This window comes from Lutra lutra, chromosome X (assembly GCF_902655055.1).
Source record: "Lutra lutra chromosome X, mLutLut1.2, whole genome shotgun sequence".
Lineage (NCBI taxonomy): Eukaryota > Metazoa > Chordata > Mammalia > Carnivora > Mustelidae > Lutra > Lutra lutra.
Window position 1 is genome coordinate 20,623,447 of NC_062296.1, and position 24,715 is coordinate 20,648,161.

General features: G+C 37.9%; 1 protein-coding gene across 4 annotated transcripts in view; it reads left to right on the forward strand.

Moving 5' to 3' along the window:
• The first annotated feature begins 11,073 nt into the window (after window positions 1-11,073).
• ZNF280C (zinc finger protein 280C) overlaps window positions 11,074-24,715 on the forward strand; it is an 80,383-nt gene continuing 66,741 nt past the window's right edge. For 3 of the 4 annotated variants that reach the window (XR_007124752.1, XM_047715728.1, XM_047715730.1), the window contains exons 1-3: window positions 11,074-11,211; window positions 20,114-20,157; window positions 20,270-20,323. Coding sequence is in view for 3 of the 4 variants with exons in the window: in XM_047715728.1 (XP_047571684.1) it covers window positions 20,293-20,323 (31 nt within the window). In the remaining variant the exon portion in view is untranslated. The remainder of the gene's footprint in view (window positions 11,212-20,113; window positions 20,158-20,269; window positions 20,324-24,715) is intronic. The other variant, XM_047715729.1, reaches the window with a different exon arrangement.

The window sequence follows — 24,715 nt, forward strand, 5'->3', positions numbered from 1 at the left end:
CAGTCTCAGATGGTTTTACTGAATAATTATACCAAACATTTAAATAGAAATAATACCAATTCTACCCAACCTCTTCCAGAAAATAGAATAGGGGGCAACACAATACAAAAAAAGAACTTCAGAATAATATCTGCCATGAGCTTAGACACAAAAATCATCAATAAAATACTAGCAAACAAAATCTAACAGTTTATCAGAAGAAGTTTATGCCACAACCCTGCGGGATTTATTCCATGTACAAAAATCTGTTTTGACATTTAAAAATCATTCAACGCAACCAACCATATCAAGAGCCTAAAGAAGAAAAATCCTCTGACCGTATCAATTGACAATGAAAAGTATTTGTCAAAATCCAAACTCCATTCAGAATAAAATCTCTCAGTAAACTAGGAATAGAGGGAACTTCCTTAGATTATAAAGTACATATACAGAAACCTACAGCTAATATTATACTCAACAATGATAGAGCATCATACTTAACTGTAGAAACTGAGTGCTTTGCCCAGGGAAGCACAGTGCGCCCATGTGGCCCCAAGATAGGATCTTCAATCCAGTCCACTCACCTCCCTCTGGCCCAGCCTCTGGGCAGTGTAGCAGCCCGAGAGAAAAATTTGTCGTTTTGCAGCAGGGGTCCAAGGCTCTGGGGTCCCAGAGCCCTCGTCTGCTTGTCCAGTGGGATGAGTGGCAGGAGAGTAGCCTAGGACTAATGCAGAATCTCTTCACTCCACCCCCACACTTGTTCCCCTTCCCACTCGGCATCCTTTCTTCCACAGTGTTTCTCGTTTGAACCTCCTACAGTTCTGTACCCGGTCGTCTCAACACCTTGATATTTCTCTCTACAGCGAAAATGAATGAACAAAGAGGGTGTTTGTTAGAAGAGTAGTTAGCATTTCTGTCAAGGTTTATACTAAACGTTCCACTGCTGTCCAGGCTTTCTTAACAGATTGCATTTAAAGCGATGCCATGGAGACTTCTCAGTGAGAGGGGAGAAAGAATGCGTCTCTCCTGATTCTTTAGCGACTCTGTGATGAACCCTTTCAACGTTCTTTTTTTTTTTAAGATTTTATTTATTTATTTGACAGAGAGAAATCACAAGTAAGCAGAGAGGCAGGCAGAGAGAGAGGAGGAAGCAGGCTCCCTGCTGAGCAGAAAGCCCGATGCGGGGCTCGAACCCAGGACCTGGGATCATGACCTGAGCCAAAGGCAGCGGCTTAACCCACTGAGCCACCCAGGCGCCCCCCTTTCAACATTCTTGAGTGTGCTCTATTAAGAGAATCTTAAACTGGTGAATTCCTCACTTGGTTTTCAGCTGTGGTCCATTCAGAGCATTTGATACATCCTTTACTTTTTATATCTGGGAGGGGGGAAAGCAGCACCACTCCCTCCTACACACATTTTCAGGCTTATGAGCCACAATTGATGTGTCCATTTGAAAGAGGAAAATGCTATTGTGCCTTGTTTTCTCACTTGCATTATATCCTCCCGAGACTGTGGCTGCCCTGTAGCCCGTGGTGTTCCTGAACTTGATTGCCATGGGTAATCAGCAAGCTAGTGAGAAAGAACAAGGAAAGTGATACCAAACAAGTACATACAGGGACATTAGAACAATGGCTTCAGAGCCTGAGGACTTAGTGGACCACTCTAACTTTGCACAGACACCCTCTGGGACCTTGGCCAAGTTAGGTCAACTGGATGTATCTTCGCTTCTTCTTGATTAATTAAATTAAATTAAATTAAATTAAACTCTTCTTACCATTCTTTATCTCACTAGTATGTTATAAAAATAAACTTACATAATTGAAGCGAAAATATTCAAGGTTTTGTTAGGCAAGGGAAGGGAACGGTGTGTGAAAGGAGCTCTCTGAATGGAGGATTCAGTAGAAGAAAGCCATTTGACTTTCAGTTTACAAGCCATTCATTAATTAAATTCAATACGCATCTATTAGGCAGTAACTCCGTATATGCAGCATTTGGGGTTGTGTGATTTTCATAGGAGTTATAAACCAAAGGTGCCGTACCAACACCTGGATACTCTGACCTTCACTTATGCCTCTGCCAGTTCCCAGCCCTGAGTCTGGCCCATTTTCATTCTCTTTCAAAGGCTGCAGAGCATTCTAGACACAGGCACAAAATGGTGTGGAAGTTGGGGCCCCCCACTTGAGCCTAAGTTGTGGGTTGAGGTTCAGACTTGTCTGATTAATCCAGTGACTGAGGAACCTCCTGGGAGAGCACATGTCCTCAAGTAAGAAGAAGCCAAACACAATAAGCTTGAGCCAAAAACAAAGACTGGGTCATCAGAAGGGAGAGATCCCCTGAGCCCAGTACTATCTCTTGGCCCTTGCCTGAGTCCAGAAGGCAGTGAGGTAGGATACAGTGAAGAGAAAGAAGTGGGAGGGGGGCTATAAGTAAAAGCTGAAGTATCTGTTTCAAGCTTTTAAATCCCAAACTTTATATTTATCACACATGCTCTCATTTCTTACTTTGCTTGAAGGATCGAGACATCAACACAACTGCAAATAATAGAATACCTGACTAGAAGTGACTTTTTTCAAAATAAGAAATGTATTATCTCACAAAATTTTATGGGAAGATGATTCCAAGTTGGTTAGTTCAGTAGTTCAAGTACATAATCAAAGATCCAAGGGGACTTCTTCTTTCTACTCTGCCACCCTCAGCATAATGGTAATACCTCCTGTCAGGGCTACACCATGGCTTTAGCATTCCTGGGCATCAGATGCAAAGGGAGACACCCAGCAAGGAGGGATGATGCCTCCCAGCTCTGTGATTCATTCCCTACGCCCTCTCTCTCAACGAAGAAAGGACAGACCTTTCAGGAGTCCTCTAGCAGAATTCCCATTGGGTCCCATTAGGCAAAATTGTGTCATACACCCATCCTAAACTAATTCCTTGTCAATGGAACGAGACTAATCATAATCAGTTCCTCATACCAAGGAGGAAAATCACCTTGCCAAAACATGCGACAGAGAAGGCTCCAAAAACATCAAACTTTTCCGGGGATAAGGAAAGGTAACTGTGGCTTAAGCCTCAAGTTCTTTCACCTTCCCTCTCCTCCACTTCAAGTGTTTATACATACTCCCTTCTACTGTAAAATGTTTGTGGATCTACCCCTCTTCATCACCTGCATATTGTTCTGTCTTCACCCAGATTCTGTACTGTCTCAATCTGAGAGGTAACACCCCTCTGTTTCAAGACCTGACCCTCTGTGTACCTGTTAGATCCTCAACCTTGCTCTTGTCCTAGCCCCTCACAGTGATTCCTGAACCACACCTACAGGTTGCTCCACCTGGCGCTCCATAACTGAAAATCAGAGAAGATCTGAAGACCTTTCTTTCGTCCCGGAAGAATACAGATTTAAATATTCAAGAACGTAGGGATGCCTGGGTGGCTCAGTCGGTTGAGCCGCTGCCTTCGGCTAGGGTCATGATTCCAGGGTCCTGGGGTTGAGTCCCGCATCCAGCTCCTTGCTCGGCAGGGAGCCTGCTTCTCTCTCCGTCTCTGCCTGCTTGTGCGTGCTCGCTCTCTCTCTGATAAATAAATTTTAAAAAAATCTTTAAAAAATAATAAAAAAATAAATATTCAAGAACACATTCAAACCCTATGAGGTGGGACAGGAATAAGGGTAGAGAGGTGAGGACCAAGAACATGCTTTATTGTTTCCTACTAAGATTCTATACCCAAGGATTCTCTGTCCCACTCTGGTATGTAGGAGTGTCATGTGGTGTCCACAGCCACTTGACTGGGGTCTGTTTTAGGGCTCCCTCCTTTCCCCACAACCACAATCCCTTGGAAATTGAGTTTCACTCTAATTTTCTGTGTCCCATCCTGGAGATCCAAAAATGACTGAGAATGACTTGGCTTGAACTTGAAACTTGTTTCATATTCTTACACTCCATTGATGTGTTTATTCATTCAACAAATGTTAACTCTGTTTCAAAAACTATGTGCTGGGGAGACACTGGTAAATGAATCAGCGTTCCCAGCCTTCATGGAGCTTACATTCTGGTGGAGGAAATTGTTTCTCTCACAGGACGTGGCTTGAAATTCATGGCTCTCTGGCAGGGACCAGAATGGAAACAAAACCTAACACCAATGCTGAGTTATTAACCCAATATAGTATAACTCATATTTTAGTATATGTGCTGCCGAAGCGAGCACAGTATAACTCATATTTTAATCCTTCACAAACAACTGCTATTATTAGTCTAAAGTATTTTGATCTTTGTACAACTCATAACATATCGCATTTTTCACTGAGGGCGTTGTTTCAGTCAATTACAGTTTCTAACAAGATAAACACAGTAGGGCAATGTACTTGTGGTACAATATGCTTTATTAACAACATGCTTTGTCATCTGAGTAGGTTAGGCCAAGGAAAGATGATTACAGCAAAAAAAAGGACCTTATTATCTGATCCAAGTTTATGTGCCATCAAAGTTGTTACCTTCTCTCTGTTCCTGGTCAGGAATTGATCTGATTATTTAACAGAACAGTTTGTAGATGATTTTTTAGGAGATAAAGTATTTACTGTTACCCACCCCCTTTTGGCTACCCTTACCGGAGAACATATGGTAAAATAGAATTTTATTTTCTATTTTAATGTTGCAAAATTCACCCAAGTTTGTCATTCCCATTTTTGCCCAGAAAAAAAAGTGTTTCACAAAAAGTGCTACACTATATGGAGATACAATACTGCTGCTTTATATTTTCTACTTACAGGAGTTTTGCTTCAGATGGTATCATGAACCCCGGTTTTGAATTTATTCTGACAGTGTCCAAAGTGGAACTAAACCAGTTCAGAAATATGAGTCGAGGAAATGGACATGAAATGAGAACATTTAAATGAAATATGAACCCCAGGCAATCTGAATGAATTCTCCAGCACCTTGGTTCAGGAAAGAGACAGTAAGAGTCTTACTTCACTCACAATGAAGTGTATGACCCCAAGCAAGTCACTTAATTTATCTTTTTCTTGATGTCCCTGCTTTTACAATGACCAATAGTGCAACAGCACTTACAGGAAAAAAGAGAATTAATTACACCATTTCTGAAAGGTACTTGATAATTATCAATCAATTATCAAGAGGAATTTACTAAGCCTTGGGTGTACTCACCATTATATACCCAAAGCTTAGTACATACCTTATGTGTAAATACACAAGAAATCTTTGTTGCATGGATGAATGAGAAAACGAATGAATGAGCCATTTACTGAGTGCCAGGTCCTGTTCTATAGAAGATCTAAGATGCATCCCTGCCTTCAAGGAACCAATAATCTAATCAAACAAGACATGTATACATAAGTTATTTAGCAATTTAGGGTAGTGAGGACTAAATGAATGTTATAGTTCATCATCTTCAAACCAGAATTTCCAGATTCTCTGTTTCATTATGAATTCTTCCCTAAAATTTATCTGCTTGAGGATGCACCTATGATTTTATTGCATAGAAGTACTTGAGGATGGTTAATTAAAGACTTCCAAATATAGAAATATATGTCATTAGTATAAAATTCTGTAGACAAGCATAATGAAAATATAAGGTAAACAGGAAAAAAGAAAGATATAAAACATTTCCATCACTCCCAAAGTTTTCTCATGCCTCAGTCTTGTGCATTTCTCCCTCCATCCCCAACTCCAAGCAACCACCGATTTTGTACATCGTCACTATAGGTTAATTTGCATTTCTAGGATCTTAGAAAAATGCTATCACACACTATGTACTCTCTTTTCTGGCTTCTTTAACTCAGAGTGGTGATTTTAAGATGCATCTATATTTTTCCATGTATTTATTATTTATTCCTTTTTATTGATGTAGTCCATTGTATGGATATGACCCAAGTTCCATTGTATACCTCAATTTGTTTATCCATTCATTTGTTTATAGACATTTGGGTTGTTCCTAGCTTGGGCTATTATGAATAAAACTTCCATGAACATTTGTGTACAAATCTTAATAGAGACATATGTTTTCATTTCTCATCGTGAATACCTAGAAGTGGAATGCCTGGGTCATATGGTAGGGATATGGTTTTTTTTTTTTTTTAATTTATGGTAGGTTTATTTTAAACTTTTTTGAGTATAGTTTGCATACAACATTACATTACTTTCAGGTGTACAACATAGTGATTTGACATATTTATACATTATGCTATGCTCACCACAGGTGTAGCTACCATCTGTTACCGCACAATGGCATTACAATATCAGTGACTATATTCCTTTTGCTGTGCCTTTTAGGCCCCTGACTTATTCATTCTTTAACTGGAAGCTTGTGTTTTCTACTCCCTTTCACCCATTTTGCCCATCTTCCACCTCCCTCCCCTCAACTATCCATTTGTTCTCTGAATTTATAGTTCTGATTCTGCTTTTTGTTTATTCATTTGTTTTTTTTTTTAAAGATTTTATTTATTTATTTGACAGAGAGAGATCACAAGTAGATGGAGAGGCAGGCAGAGAGAGAGTGAGGGGGAAGCAGGCTCCCTGCTGAGCAGAGAGCCCGATGCGGGACTCGATCCCAGGACCCCGAGATCATGACCTGAGCCGAAGGCAGCGGCCCAACCCACTGAGCCACCCAGGCGCCCTTCATTTGTTTTTTTGATTCCACAGATGAGTGACATCATGTGGTATTCGTTTTTCTCAGTATGACTTATTTCACTTAGCATTAATACCCTCTAGGTCCATCCATGTTGCAATGAATGGCATTATCTCATCCCTTTTTGTGGCTGCATTATATTTTAGTGTTGTGTGTGTGTGTGTGTGTGTGTGTGCACCACATATATAAATAGCACATTGTACATATATGTTATATATGTATATATTTATATATACCACATCTTCCTTATCCATTTGTTTATCATTGAACACTTCATATCTTGGCTATCACAATAAACATAGGGATGCATATATCTTTTTGAATTAATGTTTTCATTTCTGGGGGGCAAATACCCAGTAGTATAATTGTTGGATCATATGGTATTTCCACTTTTAATTTTTTTTAAAGATTTTATTTATTTATTCGACAGACGGATCGCAAGTAGGCAGAGAGGCAGGCAGAGAGAGAAGAGGAAGCAGGCTCCCCGCTGAGCAGAGAGCCCAATGCGCGGCTCGATCCGAGGACCCTGAGATCATGACCTGAGCTGAAGGCAGAGGTTTAACCCACTGAGCCACCCAGGCGCCCCTCCACTTTTAATTTTTTTGAGGAAACTCCATACTGTTTTCTACAGTGACTATGTCAGTTGACATTTCCTCCAACAGTGTACAAGGGTTCCTCTCCCTCCACATTTTTGCCAACACTTGTTATTTTTGGTCTTTTTGGTTTTAACCATTCTGACAAGTATAAGGCAATATCACATTTTGTTTTAAGTACCATGTTGAATAGAAGTGGTGATAATGGCATCCTTGTTTCTATCTTAAAAAAGAGTAATTCAGTCTTCCACCATTAATTATGATGCTATGTGTTGGTGTTTCATAGATGCGCTTCATTCATTTGAGGAAGTTCCTTACCATTTCTAATTTTCTAAAAATGTTTGTCAGGGATAGCTACTGGATTTTGTCGTGTATCTCTGCATCTATTGGAATCATCATATGGGTTTTCTCTATCCTGTTAATATGAATTACACTGATTGATTTTTAGATGTTAAATTAACATTACATTCTGGGATAAACCCTGCTGAGTCTTGAAGTATAGTTTTTATATGCTGTCTGTTTTATTTGTTAATGTTTTGCTAAGAAAATTTGCCTCTACATTCATGAAGGATATTGATCTGCAATTTTTAAAAAATGTTTTTCTTTTTAAAAAGATTTTATTTATTTATTTGAGAGAGAAAGCAAGTACCAGCAAAGGGGAGGGGTGGAGGGAGAAATGGACTCCCCACTGAGCAGGGAGTCCAATGCAGGGCTTGATCCCAGGACCCTGGGATCATGACCTGAGTCAAAGGCAGATACTTAACCGACTGAGCCACCCAGACACCCCTTAAAATATTTTTCTTATGTTTTGATATGAAGGCTACGACAGCCTCATAAAATGATCTGGACTGTGTTCCCTCTTTTTCTGTTTTCCTGGAAAATGTTTGTAAGATTGGTGTTATTCAGTAGTGAAGCCATCTGGCTTTTTTTCCCTAACAAATTCAATTTGTTAAACAGATAAAGTGATATTCAGAATTTCTGCACCTTAAGTCTATTTTGGTAACTTGTATTTTTTCAAGAAATTTGCCCTTTCCATCTATGTTGTCCAATTCTTGACATAATGTTACTCATAGTGTTTACTTCTTATTCTTCAATGTCTACAGGATCTGCACTGACAACCCTTAGCCATAATCATAATAATTAATATATATATTTATCATGTATGTTAATTATTTATTTATTATTGTTAAAACAAATTAATAAATGATTTTTTAAATTCTCACACACTTTACTTAACAGAATTTGACTTAAGAAACACCAGTCCAAGACAACATGGTTCAAATTTCAGTTATCACAGTATATGGAAGGGAATACTATGCATATTTTATTTATTTATTTATTTATTTACTTACTTACTTATTTGAGTGCAAGAGAGAAAAAGCAGTGCAAGTAGGGAGAGGGACAGAGGAGGAAGGGGAAGGAGAGGGAAAAATAATGTGAAGCAGATTCCATGCTTCCATGCTGAGCATGGAGCCCCACATGGGGTTCAATCTCCTGACCATGAAATCATGACCTAAACCAAACCCAAGAGTCAGATACTTAATGGACTGAGCCACCAAGATGCTCCTATGCATAATTTTATGTGAACAAGTTAGATAACCTGGATGAAATGGGCAAATTCCTAGAAAGACACAAGTTATGAAAATGAATGCAAGAAGAAATAGAAAATCTGAATAGGTCTATAATAAGGAAAGAAGTTTATCTAGTAGGTCAAAATTTCCCACACAAAGAAGTCCAGGACCAAAAGGACTAACTGTAGAAATCTACCAAACATTTAAAGAAGAATTAATACCAGTACTTCACAAATGCTTCTAAGAAATAGAAGAGGATGTGATGCTTCCCAACTCATTCTATGAGGTCAGTGTTACCCTAATACCAAGACCAGAAAGAGACATCATATAAAAAAGAAGAAAAAGAAAAGGAAATTTCAGACCAAAGTCCCTATGGATATAGACTCAAAAAATCCTCAATAAAACTTAAATAAATGGAAAGACATCCTGGATTCATTGGTTAAAACACTTAGTATTGTTAAGATGGCAATGCTATTAAAATGATCTATAGATTAAATACAACTTTATCAAAATTCTAACTGGCTTTTCTCCCCCCAGGAATGGACAAGTTGACTCTAAAATTCATGTAGAAATACAAGGGACCTTAAAATGACAAAAAAAAAAATCTTGAAAAAAAAAAAAAAAAGAACAGTTGGGAGGCCTGGGTGGCTCAATGGGTTAAGCCTCTGCCTTTGGCTCAGGTCATGATCTCAGGGTCCTGGGATCGAGTCCCACATCAGACTCTCTGCTCGGCTGGGAGCCTGCTTCCCCTCTCTCTCTGCCTGTCTCTCTGCCTACTTGTGATCTCTCTGTCAAATAAATAAATAAAAATCTTAAAAAAAAAGAACAGTTGAAGGATTCACACTTCCTAATTTCAAAACGTAGTACAATGCTGCAGTAATCAGGGTGTGTGGATGGCTCAGTCGGTTGAGCATCCAATGCTTGATTTTGCCTCAGGTCATGATCTCAGGATTGAGGGATCAAGCTTTGATGGGGCGCCTGGGTGGCTCAGTGGGTTAAGCCGCTGCCTTCGGCTCAGGTCATGATCTCAGGGTCCTGGGATTGAGTCCCGCATCAGGCTCTCTGCTCAGCAGGGAGCCTGCTTCCCTCTCTCTCTCTCTCTCTCTGCCTGCCTCTCTGTCTACTTGTGATCTCTCTCTGTCAAATAAATAAATAAAATCTTAAAAAAAAAAAAGCTTTGAGTTGGGCTCTGCACTCAGCAGCATGGAGTCTGCTTAAAATTCTCTCTCTCCCTCTCTCTCTGCCCCTTGCCCCACTTGCATGTGCTCTCACTCTCTCTCTCTCTCTAATATAAATAAATAAATAAATAATTTTTTTAAGAAAGCTACAGTAATCAAGACAGTACATTACTGGTATAAAGATAAACATAAATGTCATTGGAATAGAATTGGGATCCCAGAAATAAATCTTTGCATTTATAGTCAACTGATTTTTTGACAAGAATTTTTAACTTTCCATACTTGTTATTTTGATTATTCTGTCTTTTCCTGTAAAGATTATTTTCAGGACCGGTAGCAAAGGGCAGTATAGATGAGGAAGAAGAAACTAACCCAAATAGAAGAATTGGTAGGATTCAGTGACTGACTGAACTTACATGTGTGTTAAGGAACTACTGAAGGAAGATTTGAAGTCTGGGTAACTTGAGAGAGGGACCACTGGTGCCATAGAACTTTTGAAGGTCTATTGGGAGAAGAAAATTTTTTACTCTTCAGAATATACATGTTTAGAAAATGTTTGTGCAAGTGGTATCATGACGGATGTTTTTCTTGTAGATGTATATTTTCTTAACATTTTAATAACGATTCTAGACATTTATATGACAAGAATAACAAAGATGCGAAGCTATATTATTTAAAACAAATTTGGTGAAATTAACCAATAATTTAAATAATCTGACTTTTATTCCCTTTTACTCATCAAGTTTATGTCTTTGCCTCTCAGGTACAGTACTTCTTTTTATTGGTGTTCCTATCTCCTACACACAAGGAAGACCTGGAATTCACATTTTCATGGTCTGCAGCCCAAATTTCAAGATTGCAACTCAGGTTGAACAATGAATTCACTAAGGAGATCGGCATCAGCGTGGGACCCTTATCCTGGCTCTCCACCTACGGCCGGTGGCCCAGAGCGCACAGCCAGAGTGTCTCTGCCTTCGAGAAAGTGTAAGACCATGCACATGTCCGCACCGCCCTCCCTCGTCGGTTAGAAAAGAAACCCGGATGTGCAGGGGCGGGGAGGAGTTGGCGTCTACCCATGAGGCAGTGCGCGTAGTTATATACTTTTGCCTTGGTCTGAGGCGCTCATTCCGCGCTGGGAGTCGCCGCAGCCGCCACTATTTCTGTGGCCGCCGCCTAGCGTCTTCGCGCTCCTCCCTTTCCTCCTCCTCTTTCTCCTCCTCCTTCGAGTCTCAGTCACGGCGACCTGCTCTGCTCACGGTAAGTGATCCCCCCGCCCCCGCCTGATTCTCGCTGAAGCCGGCAGCGGCTCCGCCACAAGGCTGTGGCGGCATTTCTCTGAGGGTGGCGGCGCTGGCTTGGCTCTGAGGGGGGCAGGTTGAGGGTCCGGGCGCCGGCGTGTGTTGCTAGGATCGCCCAGGGAGCGGGGGAGGGGACGAACTTGGCGGCGCGGTGGCGGGTGGGCCACCATCTTGCGCCAGCCCCGGCGGGGGGGGGGGGGGGGGGCGGGGATCTCGGAAGGGTAGCTGCTCGGCGGCAGGGTTTGGCGGCCCTCTCAGGATTTGGGGGCCCTCTCAGGCCGTTGGCCGGGCGGGCCGCCGCCGCCTCCTCACCACTCAGGGCCTGCGCGTCTGTCAGTCCTTAGCCTGGTTTTGGCTTTTCTTTCTGGAGGCAACTCCCTTTGGTCTTTTGTATATTTGATACCAATGTTTGGAGAGACCCGCCCACCCTCAAGTCTCTTCGGTCTTAAGAGACCAGAGAAGGTTCCGAACTTTCTGGCTTCTGGGCCCCTTGGGCCCCTCCTTTCAGTCCTGGTTCCCCCATCCAGATTACTGGTCATTCAGTGCTGATACCCTTGTTCTTGCCAAAGGGACTGTGCTGCTCGTTGTAGAAATCGTGCTCCATTCAGTTATTGTCTAGGAGAAAAGAGCTCTAAGGAGAAACATGGAGTTAGATACACAATTTTTTAACAGTGAGCTTTGCGCGTTTTTCTGAGATGGAAAAATTATTTCATTTGGGGGTTTTATCCTTTTCTAGACACAGGGAGTTCCTCTTGTTATCTCAGTATAAGTGCTTTTTAAAGGAGAAATCAGAGAAGAAAATGTCAAGTGAGGCAGCTTCTGCAAGCACAGGAGATCTTCATCTAAAGGACTGTCTTTGTTTGCAAAGATTTTTTAGTTTTTTTTTTTTTAATCTGTGAACTTAAATTTTGCCTTTATCGTTTTCAAGTGTGGACTGGATTTTAATGTGTTTTTGTGCCGTTAAAAATAAAATTGAAACCAAGAAATAGAGTTTCAAACTACAAAAGTCTCCTCTTAACATTTGTGAGATGTCCTGTTTTGGGGGTTACTGTAAAAACAAGCTGTCTACTTAAGCAGAAACTTCACTGGGCTTATGAGGGAACTGGTTTGCATATAAAATTAAGTTAGGGCTGTGTGCCTTGGTGCTTTAACAATGGTACAAATTCCACTATAATTGCGTTTTTCATTTGTATATTCATTGATAATCGTTCCTTTTGAGGTGAGCTGTGGAGTGTTGGTAGAACTGTTTAGAAGGTGAGAAGACAGCCTCAAGGAGAAGACTTTCCCTGAGGCCACTTGGTTAGGAAGTGATAGAACCAGTTCTTGAACCTAGGTCTTCTGACTTCTCCAATGCTCAGTTCACTGTATCATGCTCACTTCTCATGGGAATGAGGTGGTCAAAGAGAATAACCAAGGACACTTTACCTAAAAAAAAAAAAAAAAAAAAAAAAAAAAATATATATATATATATATATATATATATTTTTCAATTCCCCTTTCCTTTATATTTTCATTTTAAGATCTTCATATCTTTTCAACTTTTTAGTATTTAAATGATATCATTATTATTTCCAGCCAGGTTGAAATGTTGAAGAATAGCCCATTCTTCCAGTAGCCCAGTTTTCCATCAGAAAAATTTGTGATGTTGAAGGGCTCCAAATTTCAGCTTCCCTGTTAACCCATTTTCCTCACTTAAGTTTTCTACTCCAGTCTGATTTCTTCAGCCCAGTATTTTACTACCCAGCACCAGCTTTCTTAGTAAAAAAGAAGAGTTAAGTGGAAAGAGTATATAATTAAGTATTCTTGCTTCTCTCCCATTTGTTTTCTTTATTCAAGAGGACATTTAGAACCATACCAAAAAAAATTGTTGTTGCTGTTGTTATACTGATTGCACAGGAAAAATATTTAGATGAAAAGTGTGTTTTGTGAATGGAAGGTAATCCATAGTTTTCGCTACTGGATATAGGAAACATTGAAAACACAGTTTGTTATTTCAAAAGTAACTTTTCAAAGAACAGAGATACTTATGATATATTCACTAATTAAATATATAACCCTAAATATTTTTTCTGTCCTCCCGTTTCAGAGAGGGACTTGAAAATGTTTGGTTTTCATAAGGTTTTAAATAATGACTCAGGAAGACATGGTTTACTCCATAATTTGTATCAAGAATGTGTTTTTTTTTTAAAGATTTTATTTATTTGTCAGAGAGAGAGAGGAGAGCGAGCGAGCACAGGCAGACAGAATGGCAGGCAGAGGCAGAGGGAGAAGCAGGCTCCCCGCCAAGCAAGGAGCCCGATGTGGGACTCGATCCCAGGACGCTGGGATCATGACCTGAGCCGAAGGCAGCTGCTTAACCAACTGAGCCACCCAGGCATCCCCAAAAATGTGTTTTTGATTCATTCTCTGCAAAGCAGTTTTCTTTTAAGGAGTGGTTTTTATTAACCCACAATATATCAAGGAAAATAGTGATCACTATCATCTGGATAAAGTGGACCACTTTTGTTTTATTTTTTATATTTTAAGTCCTTTTACAAATAATTTACATAAAAACAAAGTGAAATCAACTTTATTAAAAATTTAATAAGGATTGAAACATGGTGTACGTCTTTGTGTATATTTGGAAAAAATACATTTCAGAAGCTGATAAAAAGAATTCAGCTATCTTTTATTAAACAGATATTAAAGACATTTACAAAATGTATATCAGTGCCACTTTTCTCATTAAATTTTTTGTTTTAGAATAGTTATTTTCATTAAAAATATTTATATGAACATGTAATGGGCTTATTATTACTTTAGATAAATTAATACATATTTAATTTTTTCTCATTTTCAATTTCTAATATGGTAAGTATCAATAGATATAATCCATATAAGCAAGCTCATTTGGGTCTTCAAGTTTTAAGAATGCAAAGAGGTCCTGAAACATCCTGAGACCAAAAAACTTGAGAACTACTGATCTAGTGTACGTTATTGGTGACAGTATCTTAACAGTTCGTTGTTTTTTTTTTTTTTTTTTAAAGATTTTATTTATTTATTTGAGAGAGAGAGAGAGAGAGACAGAGTGAGAGCGCATGAGAGGGGAGGTCAGAAGGAGAAGAAGACTTCTCATGGAGCTGGAAGCCTGATGTGGGACTTGATCCCAGGACTCGGGAATCATGATCTGAGCTGAAGGCAGTCGCTCAATCAACTGAGCCACCAGGGACCCTTTAACAGTTCTTTATATGAACTAGAATTTCGTTTTCTTTTAATGTTTATATTCATCAACTTGTAATATGAGTTCCAGTAAAGAAGGAAAAGTTGAATAAAATAATGTAAATATTTTTTCTTGTGCTTTATTTAATCTTCCTAATAGTGCTGCAAGGAAGATACTACTGTTTTTACTTTATAGGTAGTAAAACTAAGCTCAGAAAGGTTGATTAAACATCCTGTGGGTTTGGCAATCAGAAAATGGTAGATTAAAAATTCCCAGTTATTCAGCCTCTATGTCATGTGTTTTCATCATCGTACTCTACTCTTACTTGACATTTTCTGTATTGGATAAGTTTTATTCCTATAAAATGTGAAGTAATTAATAAATACTTCCTGAGGTTACTTTAGTTATTAGTGTTTACGAATATCTTATGAAGCTTATATAAAATATTTATTAATTAAATTGGCTTTGAAAAGCCAATTATTTGTCTTTTCTGCAGATTATGCCTTTTATATATGATGTGCAATAAAAACATATTCTTGTAGGTAAATTCTTTACCTTGACTATGATATAAAAATTACTTTGCAGAAAGTAAATTTTATAGCACCCCACCCAAAAAACTAGCATAAAAGAAAATGTTTTAAAATATAAGCAATCTTTGCAAAGTATTATTCTAATGAACTTTAGTCATAGTGCCAACTAGCTACTTTCCACAAATAGATGAAATCTGAATGTCGACAGAGAAAACAATTGAAAACCTAAATAAAATAAGGGGAAAATAGGAGAGTTATTAAAGAAATATCTTCTCAAAATATTCCAGGACTTCATTTGTTCAGACTTTCAAAAAAATAATTCCCACAATATAAAATTTTCTTAAACAAAGAAACAAAATGGTGAGCCTAGGTTTTCCTTCTAAATTATATGTGACTTGTTCCCAAAACCTGGTTTGAGAGTTTCAATTATTTAGATGTCAATGTAATTGTCTAAGGAATCAAGGTATAATGCAACGTTTCTTGCATTTGAGTACCGTAGCAATTAATTTCTGTTATAAGAAAACATTTTCATAAACATCTTCCTACTTAAAATGTTTAAAGTATTTCTAGAGCTCTTACACAATCATAAAAATATAATCAAATTGATGCTGTTTGAATCAACTTTAATACATTGAGTGAATAATACCTTTTGATGAAACAAAATCACTGCCTACTTTTATTGCATTTTCATACCTATCTAAACAATGGCAAGATTTTTATATTTGAATCTTTTTTCATTTTTATAGCTAGCCATACTGTCATTTGTCAATTTAGTGAAGATGCATCGTTTAGCTATTGTCTTCCTATGTTCTTTAGTTTGTTATTAATCAGCAGCAGTAAAAGTGATAGTACTTGATGAAAATGCAGTAGTAAAGACAGACAAAAACAGCAGTACTGATATGATCCAACAGTTTTCTCTTCTGCCTATTTATCTGAAGGAAATGAAAACACTAACTCAAAATTATGTTTGCATCCTCATGTTCATTGCAGCATTTTTTTTACAATAGCCAAGACATGGAAACAATCAATGTGTCCATCATTGGATGAATGAATAAAGAAAATTTGGTGTATAAATATAAAAGGGATTCTTATTCAGCCATAAAGAGGAAGGAAATCCTGCCATTCATGACATGCATGGACCTTGAGGGCTTTATGCTAAGTGAAATAAATCATACAAAGACAAATACTGTATGATCTCACTTATATGTGGAATCTTAAAAAAAAATTAAAAGGAACTTATAGATACAGAGAACACATTGGTGGTTGCCAGAGCTGGGGATTAGGGATGGGCGAATTTGGTGAAGATGGCCAAAAGTTACAAAGTTCCAGCAATAATAAGCCGTGGAGATGTAATGTATATCTTGGTGATTACAGTTAATAAGATTGTATTGTATATTTGAAAGTTTTTAGATAGCAAAATAATATATTGCTTTAGATAGAGCTCTCTTGCACCATCTACAATATATCTTTTTCCCAGAAGTCTATTAGTTTGAAAAATATGGGGGTAATAAGCCACTGGTAAGTGTGTTATTACTCTTGAATGCAAGTACTAGAAACCTCGCTCAAGGTAGATAAAACAAAAAATGAACAATTATTCCTTCTCTTTTTAAAAAAAATTTTAAAAAGATGTTTATTTATTGATAGAGAGAGACACAGAGAGAAAAGGAACACAAGCAGGGAGAGTGGGAGAGGGAGAAGCAGGCTTCCCGCTGACCAGGGAGCCCAATGTGAGGCTCCATCCCAGGACCCTGGGATCATGACCTGAGCCAAAGGCAGACGCTTAACCTACTGAGCCACCCAGGCACCCAATTATTTCTTCTGTTAACTGAAAAGTCTAATAGTTAATTTACTTCAAGAATGGCTAGCTTCAGGTATTTAAATGGTATTATCAGAATTTTTTTTTAAAGATTTTATTTATTTGACAGACAGAGATCACAAGTAGGCAGAGAGGCAGGCAGAGAGAGGAAGGGAAGCAGGTTCCCTGCTGAGCAGAGAGCCCGACGCGGGGCTTGATCCCAGGACCCTGGAATCATGACCTGAGCCGAAAGCAGAGGCTTTAACCCACTGAGCCACCCAGGCGCCCCAGTATTATCAGAATTTTAATATCTCCCTACCTTGCCCTCTCTTTCTCTACCCCAGAATCTTACGGCTTTTCTATTTTCTTTGTTGGTTTTTCTCTTGGACATTCTTTCTCCACATAGTGATTCCATCACTCCCAGGCTTATATCCTACCAGCATATTATTTTCTTAACTTTATTAAGTTTATTAACTTTATTAAGATAAAATTCACGTAATAGGGGCCCCTGGGGCTCAGTTGGTTAGGCTTCTGACTTGATTTCAGCTCAGGTTATGATCTCAGGGTCCTGGGATCAAGCCCAGCATTGGGCTCCATGCTCAGTGGGGAGTCTGATTGAGATTATCTCTCTCTCCCTCTCTCTGCCCCTCTCCCTGCCGCTCCCACACTCCCTCTCTAAAATAAATAAATAAATCTTTAAAAATTCACATAACCTCTAATTCAGCCATATGAAGTATACAGTTTAATGGTTTTAGTATATTCACAGTGGCATGTAACCATCACTATGGTCAATTCCCAGAAGAAACCCCATATCCACTAGGAGTCACTCCCCACTCCCCCCCCAACAGTCCCAGCCCTAAGCAACCACTACTGTACTTTCTGTCTTTATGAATTTGCCATTTCTTGACATTTCATGTAAATGAAGTCATGCAATACATGGTCTTTTTGACTGGCTTCTTTCACTTAGTATGTTTCAAGGTTCATCTATGTTCTATATGAGTATTTTATTCCTTTTATGACTGAATATTATTCCATTGTATAAGTATATCATATTTTGTTTATCCATTCATCAGTTGAGTGTGTCGGTTGTTTCCACTTTTTGGCTATTATAAATAATGCTGCTACGCACATTCCGGTGTACAAGTTTTTGTATGGGCATATGTTTTCAATTCTCTCTCACTTGGAGTGGAATTGCTGTGTCATATGGTAACTATGTTTAACTTTGTGAGTGACTGCCAAAGTATTTTCCACAGTGTCTGCACCATTTCATATTCCCACCAGCAGTGTATGAGGGTTCCAATTTCTCCATATCCTTGCCAACACTTGTTATTATCTGCCTTTTTGATTACAGCCATCCTAGTAGGCATGAAATGCACATAACATACAATTTTCCACTTAACTATTTTAATTTATTAACGTTTTTTGAAAATTTTGTAGATTTGAACTCTTAAAAGGTAGGTGAATTTTAAGTATATAGAAACTGAAGCCAAAAATATCTAAATAGTAATTATAACCAGTCTCCAAAAACTGGATTGTATTCCAAGAGGTCTTTCGTTAGTTACTTAGAATTTATTTTCCCCCCATAGGAACAGTGTATTAAATATGGACATAGTATTCCTACCTGAGTCAACAGCTGAAGTGGAGAGTTCTTTGCCTATTTTGCAAATATGCCTATCTTGGTGCCAGCTCTGAGTTGCAGAACCTAGAGACCCTCTGAAGCTGCTATTATGGAAGCTCTAAGATCCTCACTGCACCTTTTGCTGTGTATTCCATTTCTTTGAGAGACGACTTAAATCTCCCATATAATTCCTTGCACTGTCACCAAAACTCTGAAATTATGACTTGAGAGATTTTTGTGTGTGCGTGGTGATAGTTTTGGAGGGCTTGAATACTTTATTGGATAGTGCAGCTTTAGGTGAAGTTATGGTTCTAATGGCATCTGGGGATTTCTGACTTCTTGGAGCGTTTGTAAATGTACCAATTGCAGCTCCTTGGTGGCTGTTACAGGCCTCAAATTCCATCTCTGCAGTCATAGACAGTGGATATGAGTGGTTTATGTAAATTGCTTGTATGTTTCATATTGATTTTAGGCTATTTGTGCTAGTAGATATTTTTATGAGCATTTAATAAAAGTGTTATACCTGAGTCTCCATAGGCTATGTAGTTGTGACTCTTAAAAAAAAAATTGTGTTCCTGGTAGCAGTAGGTCTTTAATGCTAAGCAGGAATTGACATGTATTTATCTACTTGACATATGCATTACCTTAATTTGGTTTAGAGTTCTATTCAAATAATTGAGTAAAAAGAGATTTGAATAGTCAAACCTCAGACAGAACTAGGGAAATTTACTGAAGTACAGAATTCACTTGAGATCCTTATGATAGTAATTCAAACATTCATACCAATAACATCTTCTGGAGTTAAAATAGGTTTTTTCCTTTGGTCTAATTCAGCCCAAATAATTATGAATTGAAAAAAGCAAGAAAGTTGCTTTTATCAGTCTGAAAATAAAGACAGACGTGAAGACTCAGCTCTGTTCATCCTAATACTTTAGATTTCTGATGACTAATTTTTTACATTTTTGTTTTATAACTGAAATAGTTTTTTTAAAACACATTTATTTTGTATGTAAGGAATATGCATGTATGAGAATTCAGAACACAAATTCCTGCTTTAAAGAAAGCAATTCAAAAAACAATTTTTGATAATGTTTAATATAACAGCTTTTTTTGAAAGCCCAAAGAACTGTAGATATATTAGACTGTAACCTTCTGAAGGCAAGGACTGTGATTTATTCATCTTAATTTTTCCCTCTAGAACTGAGCACATCACTTTGAGCACAGAAGGCAATGAGTAATTATTTTTTAATGAATTAATCTATGATGAAGTTTATTCAATTAATTTTCTATTCCTTACAGTTAGTGTTAACAAGGAATAAAAATATACAAACCAGAAGTTTTTTGTATGTGTTTTTCTTGTAATAATTACATTTATTTCTGAAATATGGATAATGAGTCATGGTTAAAGAGTAATGTCATTTAGCATGTCAAAATTGAGATTGACTAAAACATGTAGTACAGGGTGATTACTCATATTTACACAGAGGTACTTTTCAAAACTTATTTGTAATTTAATAATCCATCATATTTCTTCAAATAATAAATGCTTAATACATTCAGCATTTTATTTACTAAATTTTCATTTACAATTAGGTAAAGTTATTAGCAAATGTATATCAAACATATCAAACTCAAAAGGTAAGGTTTTTGTAGGAAAAAATGATTAAATGTGAATACTTTTAACAAATCCACCCTAATAGTAGTATCTTTATTTTATAGGGCAGAAAACTAAGACTTAATTTGCTCTTCTCTGGAGTCATATGGTGAGTTTGCTGGAGATCAGAATTAGAACCTGAAGATTTCTGAATCCCAAGTTTCACGTTTCATTATTTGGTGTTAAAGTAACTCATAAAATTGATTGATGTCATTTGTTGGTGCCTAGGTGACTCTGCAACTTGATGGACGACGACAGCCCTTTTCAATCAAAAAGTAAGTATTGCTGCTGCAAATGGTACTAGTATGCATGACTTTTGTACTGATGACCTTGCCTCATGAGAAAAGGTAAAAGAAACAGAATTATGTACATTTAAAAATAACACTTAATAAAAAAACCACTTAAATTAAAGTAATACTTGCTTGTAGTAAAAAAGAAGAATATACAATAAAAATCTCAGTAATGTAGAATGAAGTGTTTCTTCCTGATCTCCAGAGATAACTTACTGTTACTGGTTTGGTATATGTAATCAAAAATTTTTTTCTTTCTTTTCTTTTTTTAAAATTTAAATTCAATTAGGCAAGGTAGAGTACATCATTGGTTTTTGATATAGTGTTCAATGATTCATCGGTTCAGTGTAACACCCAGTGCTCATCACATCATGTGATCCTTAATGCCCATCACCCAGTTATCTATACCCCCACCAACAAACTTTTTTCTATGCATAGTGAAAAAATTTCTAAATAAGACCATACTATATATGCTATTATGTGCCTTTAAAGAATTTTTTACTCAACAATCTTTCTTGAATATATTGACAGTGATAGTACCTTGTTAAAAAGAATGAGGAAGACCTATGGGTCAGATATGGTATCAACAGGGATAAAAATTATTTTTTTATTATCTGTATACATGAGTGTCCCTCATTTTTTTTTCTTAAAGATTTTATTTTTTTTTTTTTTTTTTTTTTAACATTTTATTTATCTATTTGAGAGAGAGCATGAGCGAGGAGAAGGTCAGAGGGAGAAGCAGACTCCCCATGGAGCTGGGAGCCCGATGCGGGACTCGATCCCGGGACTCCAGGATCATGACCTGAGCCGAAGGCAGTCGCCCAACCAACTGAGCCACCCAGGCGCCCAAAGATTTTATTTATTTATTTATTTATTTGACAGACAGAGATCACAAGTAGGCAGAGAGGCAGGCAGAAGGAGAGAGAGGAGAAAGCAGGCTCCCTGCTGAGCAGAGAGCCTGATGCGGGGCTCGATCCCAGGACTCTGGGATCATGACCCAAGCCAAAGGCAGAGGCTTTAACCCACCGAGCCACCCAGGCGCCCCTGTCCCTCATTTTTTATAAAATTTGGCATTGCCTGACTGCCTTGTTCCTTAATGCACTGTTTATCATGTTAAGTGCTGATGCTTATCCAGTAGACTACTCTGTATAGGAGGAGATACAAAAGAAGAAGAAAATAAGTTATTCACTCTGACTTTGGATCTTACTTTGGAGTTAGACATGTACAGTAAAGAAATAAACATTAAGAGGGGTGCCTGGGTAGCTCAGTGGGTAGAGCACCTGACTCAGTCTCAGGGTCATGAGCTCAAACTCCACATTAGGTGTGGAGCTGACTTTAAAAAATACACATTAAGAAATAGCAGTTTGAAATCATGTATAGTAAATCTTGAACTGAGTTGCATAGAATACCAAAGTAGTAAAAGGTGGAAGAAAAATATGGTCTACTGGTTTATTGAGGAAGTTGTAACTGAACCAAGTTGGGAATTAAGATTTTGTTGAGTATTTGCTGGAGGTTAGGTTAGGTACCTTATATGATATTTTTCTCAGTCTACATTGCCACTTCTATAAGGTAAATATTGTACCTAGATTAGAGGTGAGAAAACAAGATCCAAGTAATTTCTCTAGAGTCACGTGATTAGAAACGGCGCAATAAAGATTTGAACTATTCAATTTGATGCCAAGTCCGTGCTCCTACCATACTTCAATAACGTGGACAGTATACGGTAAGGGGGAAGAATATTTTAGATAGAAAAACACTACGAAGAAGGTCTCCAGGGGACACAATGAGGATGGTGTATTCAGGTATTCAGAATATGCAAATGTTAAACTGTGAGTTACTCTCTTAATTATTTGACTTAGACTATTCTGTATATGTGTTTTTGAAGCAAAGTTAGAAAAGAAAGTTCATAAACTGGTTACATTTGGAAGGTGAAAAGTTTTTTGTTCTGTTTTGTTTTATGTTTTGTTTTATGTCTACTTATCAGTAGACCACTAAACACTAAACAGCATTATGGCAAGAAATTATTTTGGCATCCCTATATAGACAAAATTAAATAATTTTAAAGAATAATTGCCTATTTGTTATGGTGTTTCTTTTGTAAGCCATCCCCAAATCATTGTTTTAACACACTAATTTTGAGCCAAAATTAGAAATGACATTTAATCTAGTAAAATTACCTTTAGAAATGATTGCATTTAAAAAATAAAGATGCTGGGCGCCTGGGTGGCTCAGTTGGTCATGATCCTGGAGTCCCGGGATCGAGTCCTACATCGGGCTCCCAGCTCCACGGGGAGTCTGCTTCTCCCTCTGACCTTCTCCTCGCTCATGCTCTCTCTCACTGTCTCTCTCTTCTCTCAAATAAATAAATAAAATGTTTAAAAAAAATAAAAAATAAAGATGCTATTGTCTAAAAAAAACCCAGATGATTATTGTCTAAGCCAGAATCCTGGAATTATTATTTTGTTTTGTTTTGTTTTGTTTTTAGTTGTTCCTCCATCCACATCTCACTCCATGTATCTAGTACCACTTGTATCCATTCGCATTGCTACTGTATTAATTTAGGGGCTACCTTAATACTTTTTTTAAGATTCTATTTATTGGAGAGAGAGAGAATGTGTGAGCACAAGTGGGAAAGGGGCAAAGGGAGAGGGAGAAGCAGACTCCCCAGTGAACAGGGAGCCTGACCTGGGGTTCAATCCCAGGACCCTGGGATCATGACCTGAGCTGAAGGCAGGTGCCTAACCAACTGAGCCACTCAGGCACCCCCCACCTCGCAATGCTTTTTTAAAAGCAGAACAATACATGCATAGTTTAAAAAAATAATCTGAAAGTTATAAAGTTGCATAACCACAGTTATTTGAAGGATAAGAGTGAGAGAGGTATGCATGTGTTCTGGGCCTGTTACTCCCTATTTTTGCAAGGAACTCACTTTCGATAGTTTAGTTTTCTAATAATTATTTTCATATTTCTAAACATTTTAAAAAATTTTTAAAAGATTTTCTTTATTTGAGGGCACCTGGGTGGCTCAGTGGGTTGAGCCTCTGCCTTCGACTCAGGTCATGATCTCAGGGTCCTGGAATCAAGCCCCGAGTCAGGCTCTCTGCTCAGCAGGGAGCCCCTTTCCCTCTCTCTGTCTCTGCCTGCCTCTCTGCCTACTTGTGATCTCTGTCAAATAAATAAATAAAATCTTTCTAAAAAAAGATTTTATTTATTTGACAGAGCGAGAGTGAGCACAAGCCAGGAGAGGGGGAGAGGCAGAGGGAGAAGCAGACTACTCACTGAACAGGGAGGCCTGATGTGGGGCTCAATCCCAGCACCCTGGGATCACGACCTGTGCCGGAGGCAGATGCTCAACCAATTGAGCCGCCCAGGTACCTCTCCATATATCTTTTTTTTAAACATATACACATACTGCTATAAGTCATCATTTTTTGCCATTATCTAATAATTTTTCTATCAACAGAAAATGATGATTTTAGTTTTCTTACACTTAAGCCTCCCTCCACGCATCTCCCACTGCATTTATTTCTCAGTTTTAAATCATATTAAATGTTTTTATTATAATGACCATAATAAATATTGTTCACTGATGAGTATAGTACTATGGTATTAATATGAATACATTCCCTTTTTCTCTTTTTTGTGTATACCCAGATATTTAGACTTTTAATTTTTTTTAAATTTGCTAAATTTTGTTTTATTTTTTATTGACTAAAAAATTTTACTTTATTTTATGTTGACTAAATTTGCTAAATTTTATTAAAGCCTATAGCCAAGTCTTCTTACACCCTTCTGTAGCCTCTTCACTCAATTTTTCTACATGGTAAAACTTGTCAGGTAATCTAACATTTTAATTTTTGAATCTGTGTGTGTGTGTCTGTCTGTCTGTCTGTGGTCTCCTGGAGACATTTCTCCTGGGAGTAATATTCTCTTGCTCTGCTCTGGCTGTTATCTAGACCTATTGAACAGCTATTATCCTGGGACCTTCCTTTGTCTTTTTATTGTATTGAATGTCATGTTTTCTGCATTCTGTATCTTCCTCCTTTTTTTTTTTTAAAGATTTTATTTTTATTTATTTGACAGAGAGAGATCACAAGTAGGCAGAGAGGCAGGCAGAGTGAGGGGGGGAGGCATGATCGCTGCTGAGCAGAGAGCCCGATGTGGGGCTCGATCCCAAGACCTTGGGATCATGACCTGAGCTGAAGGCAGAGGCTTTAATCCACTGAGCCACCCAGGTGCCCCTATCTTCCTCCTTCTTAAGTCCCATATTTTGGTGGATTCTTCCTAAGAAAGAAAGAGTGAATGGGGGTAAATTTTGCATGATGTTGGTGATCTTTATTTTTTTTTTAAAGATTTTATTTATTTATTTATCAAAGG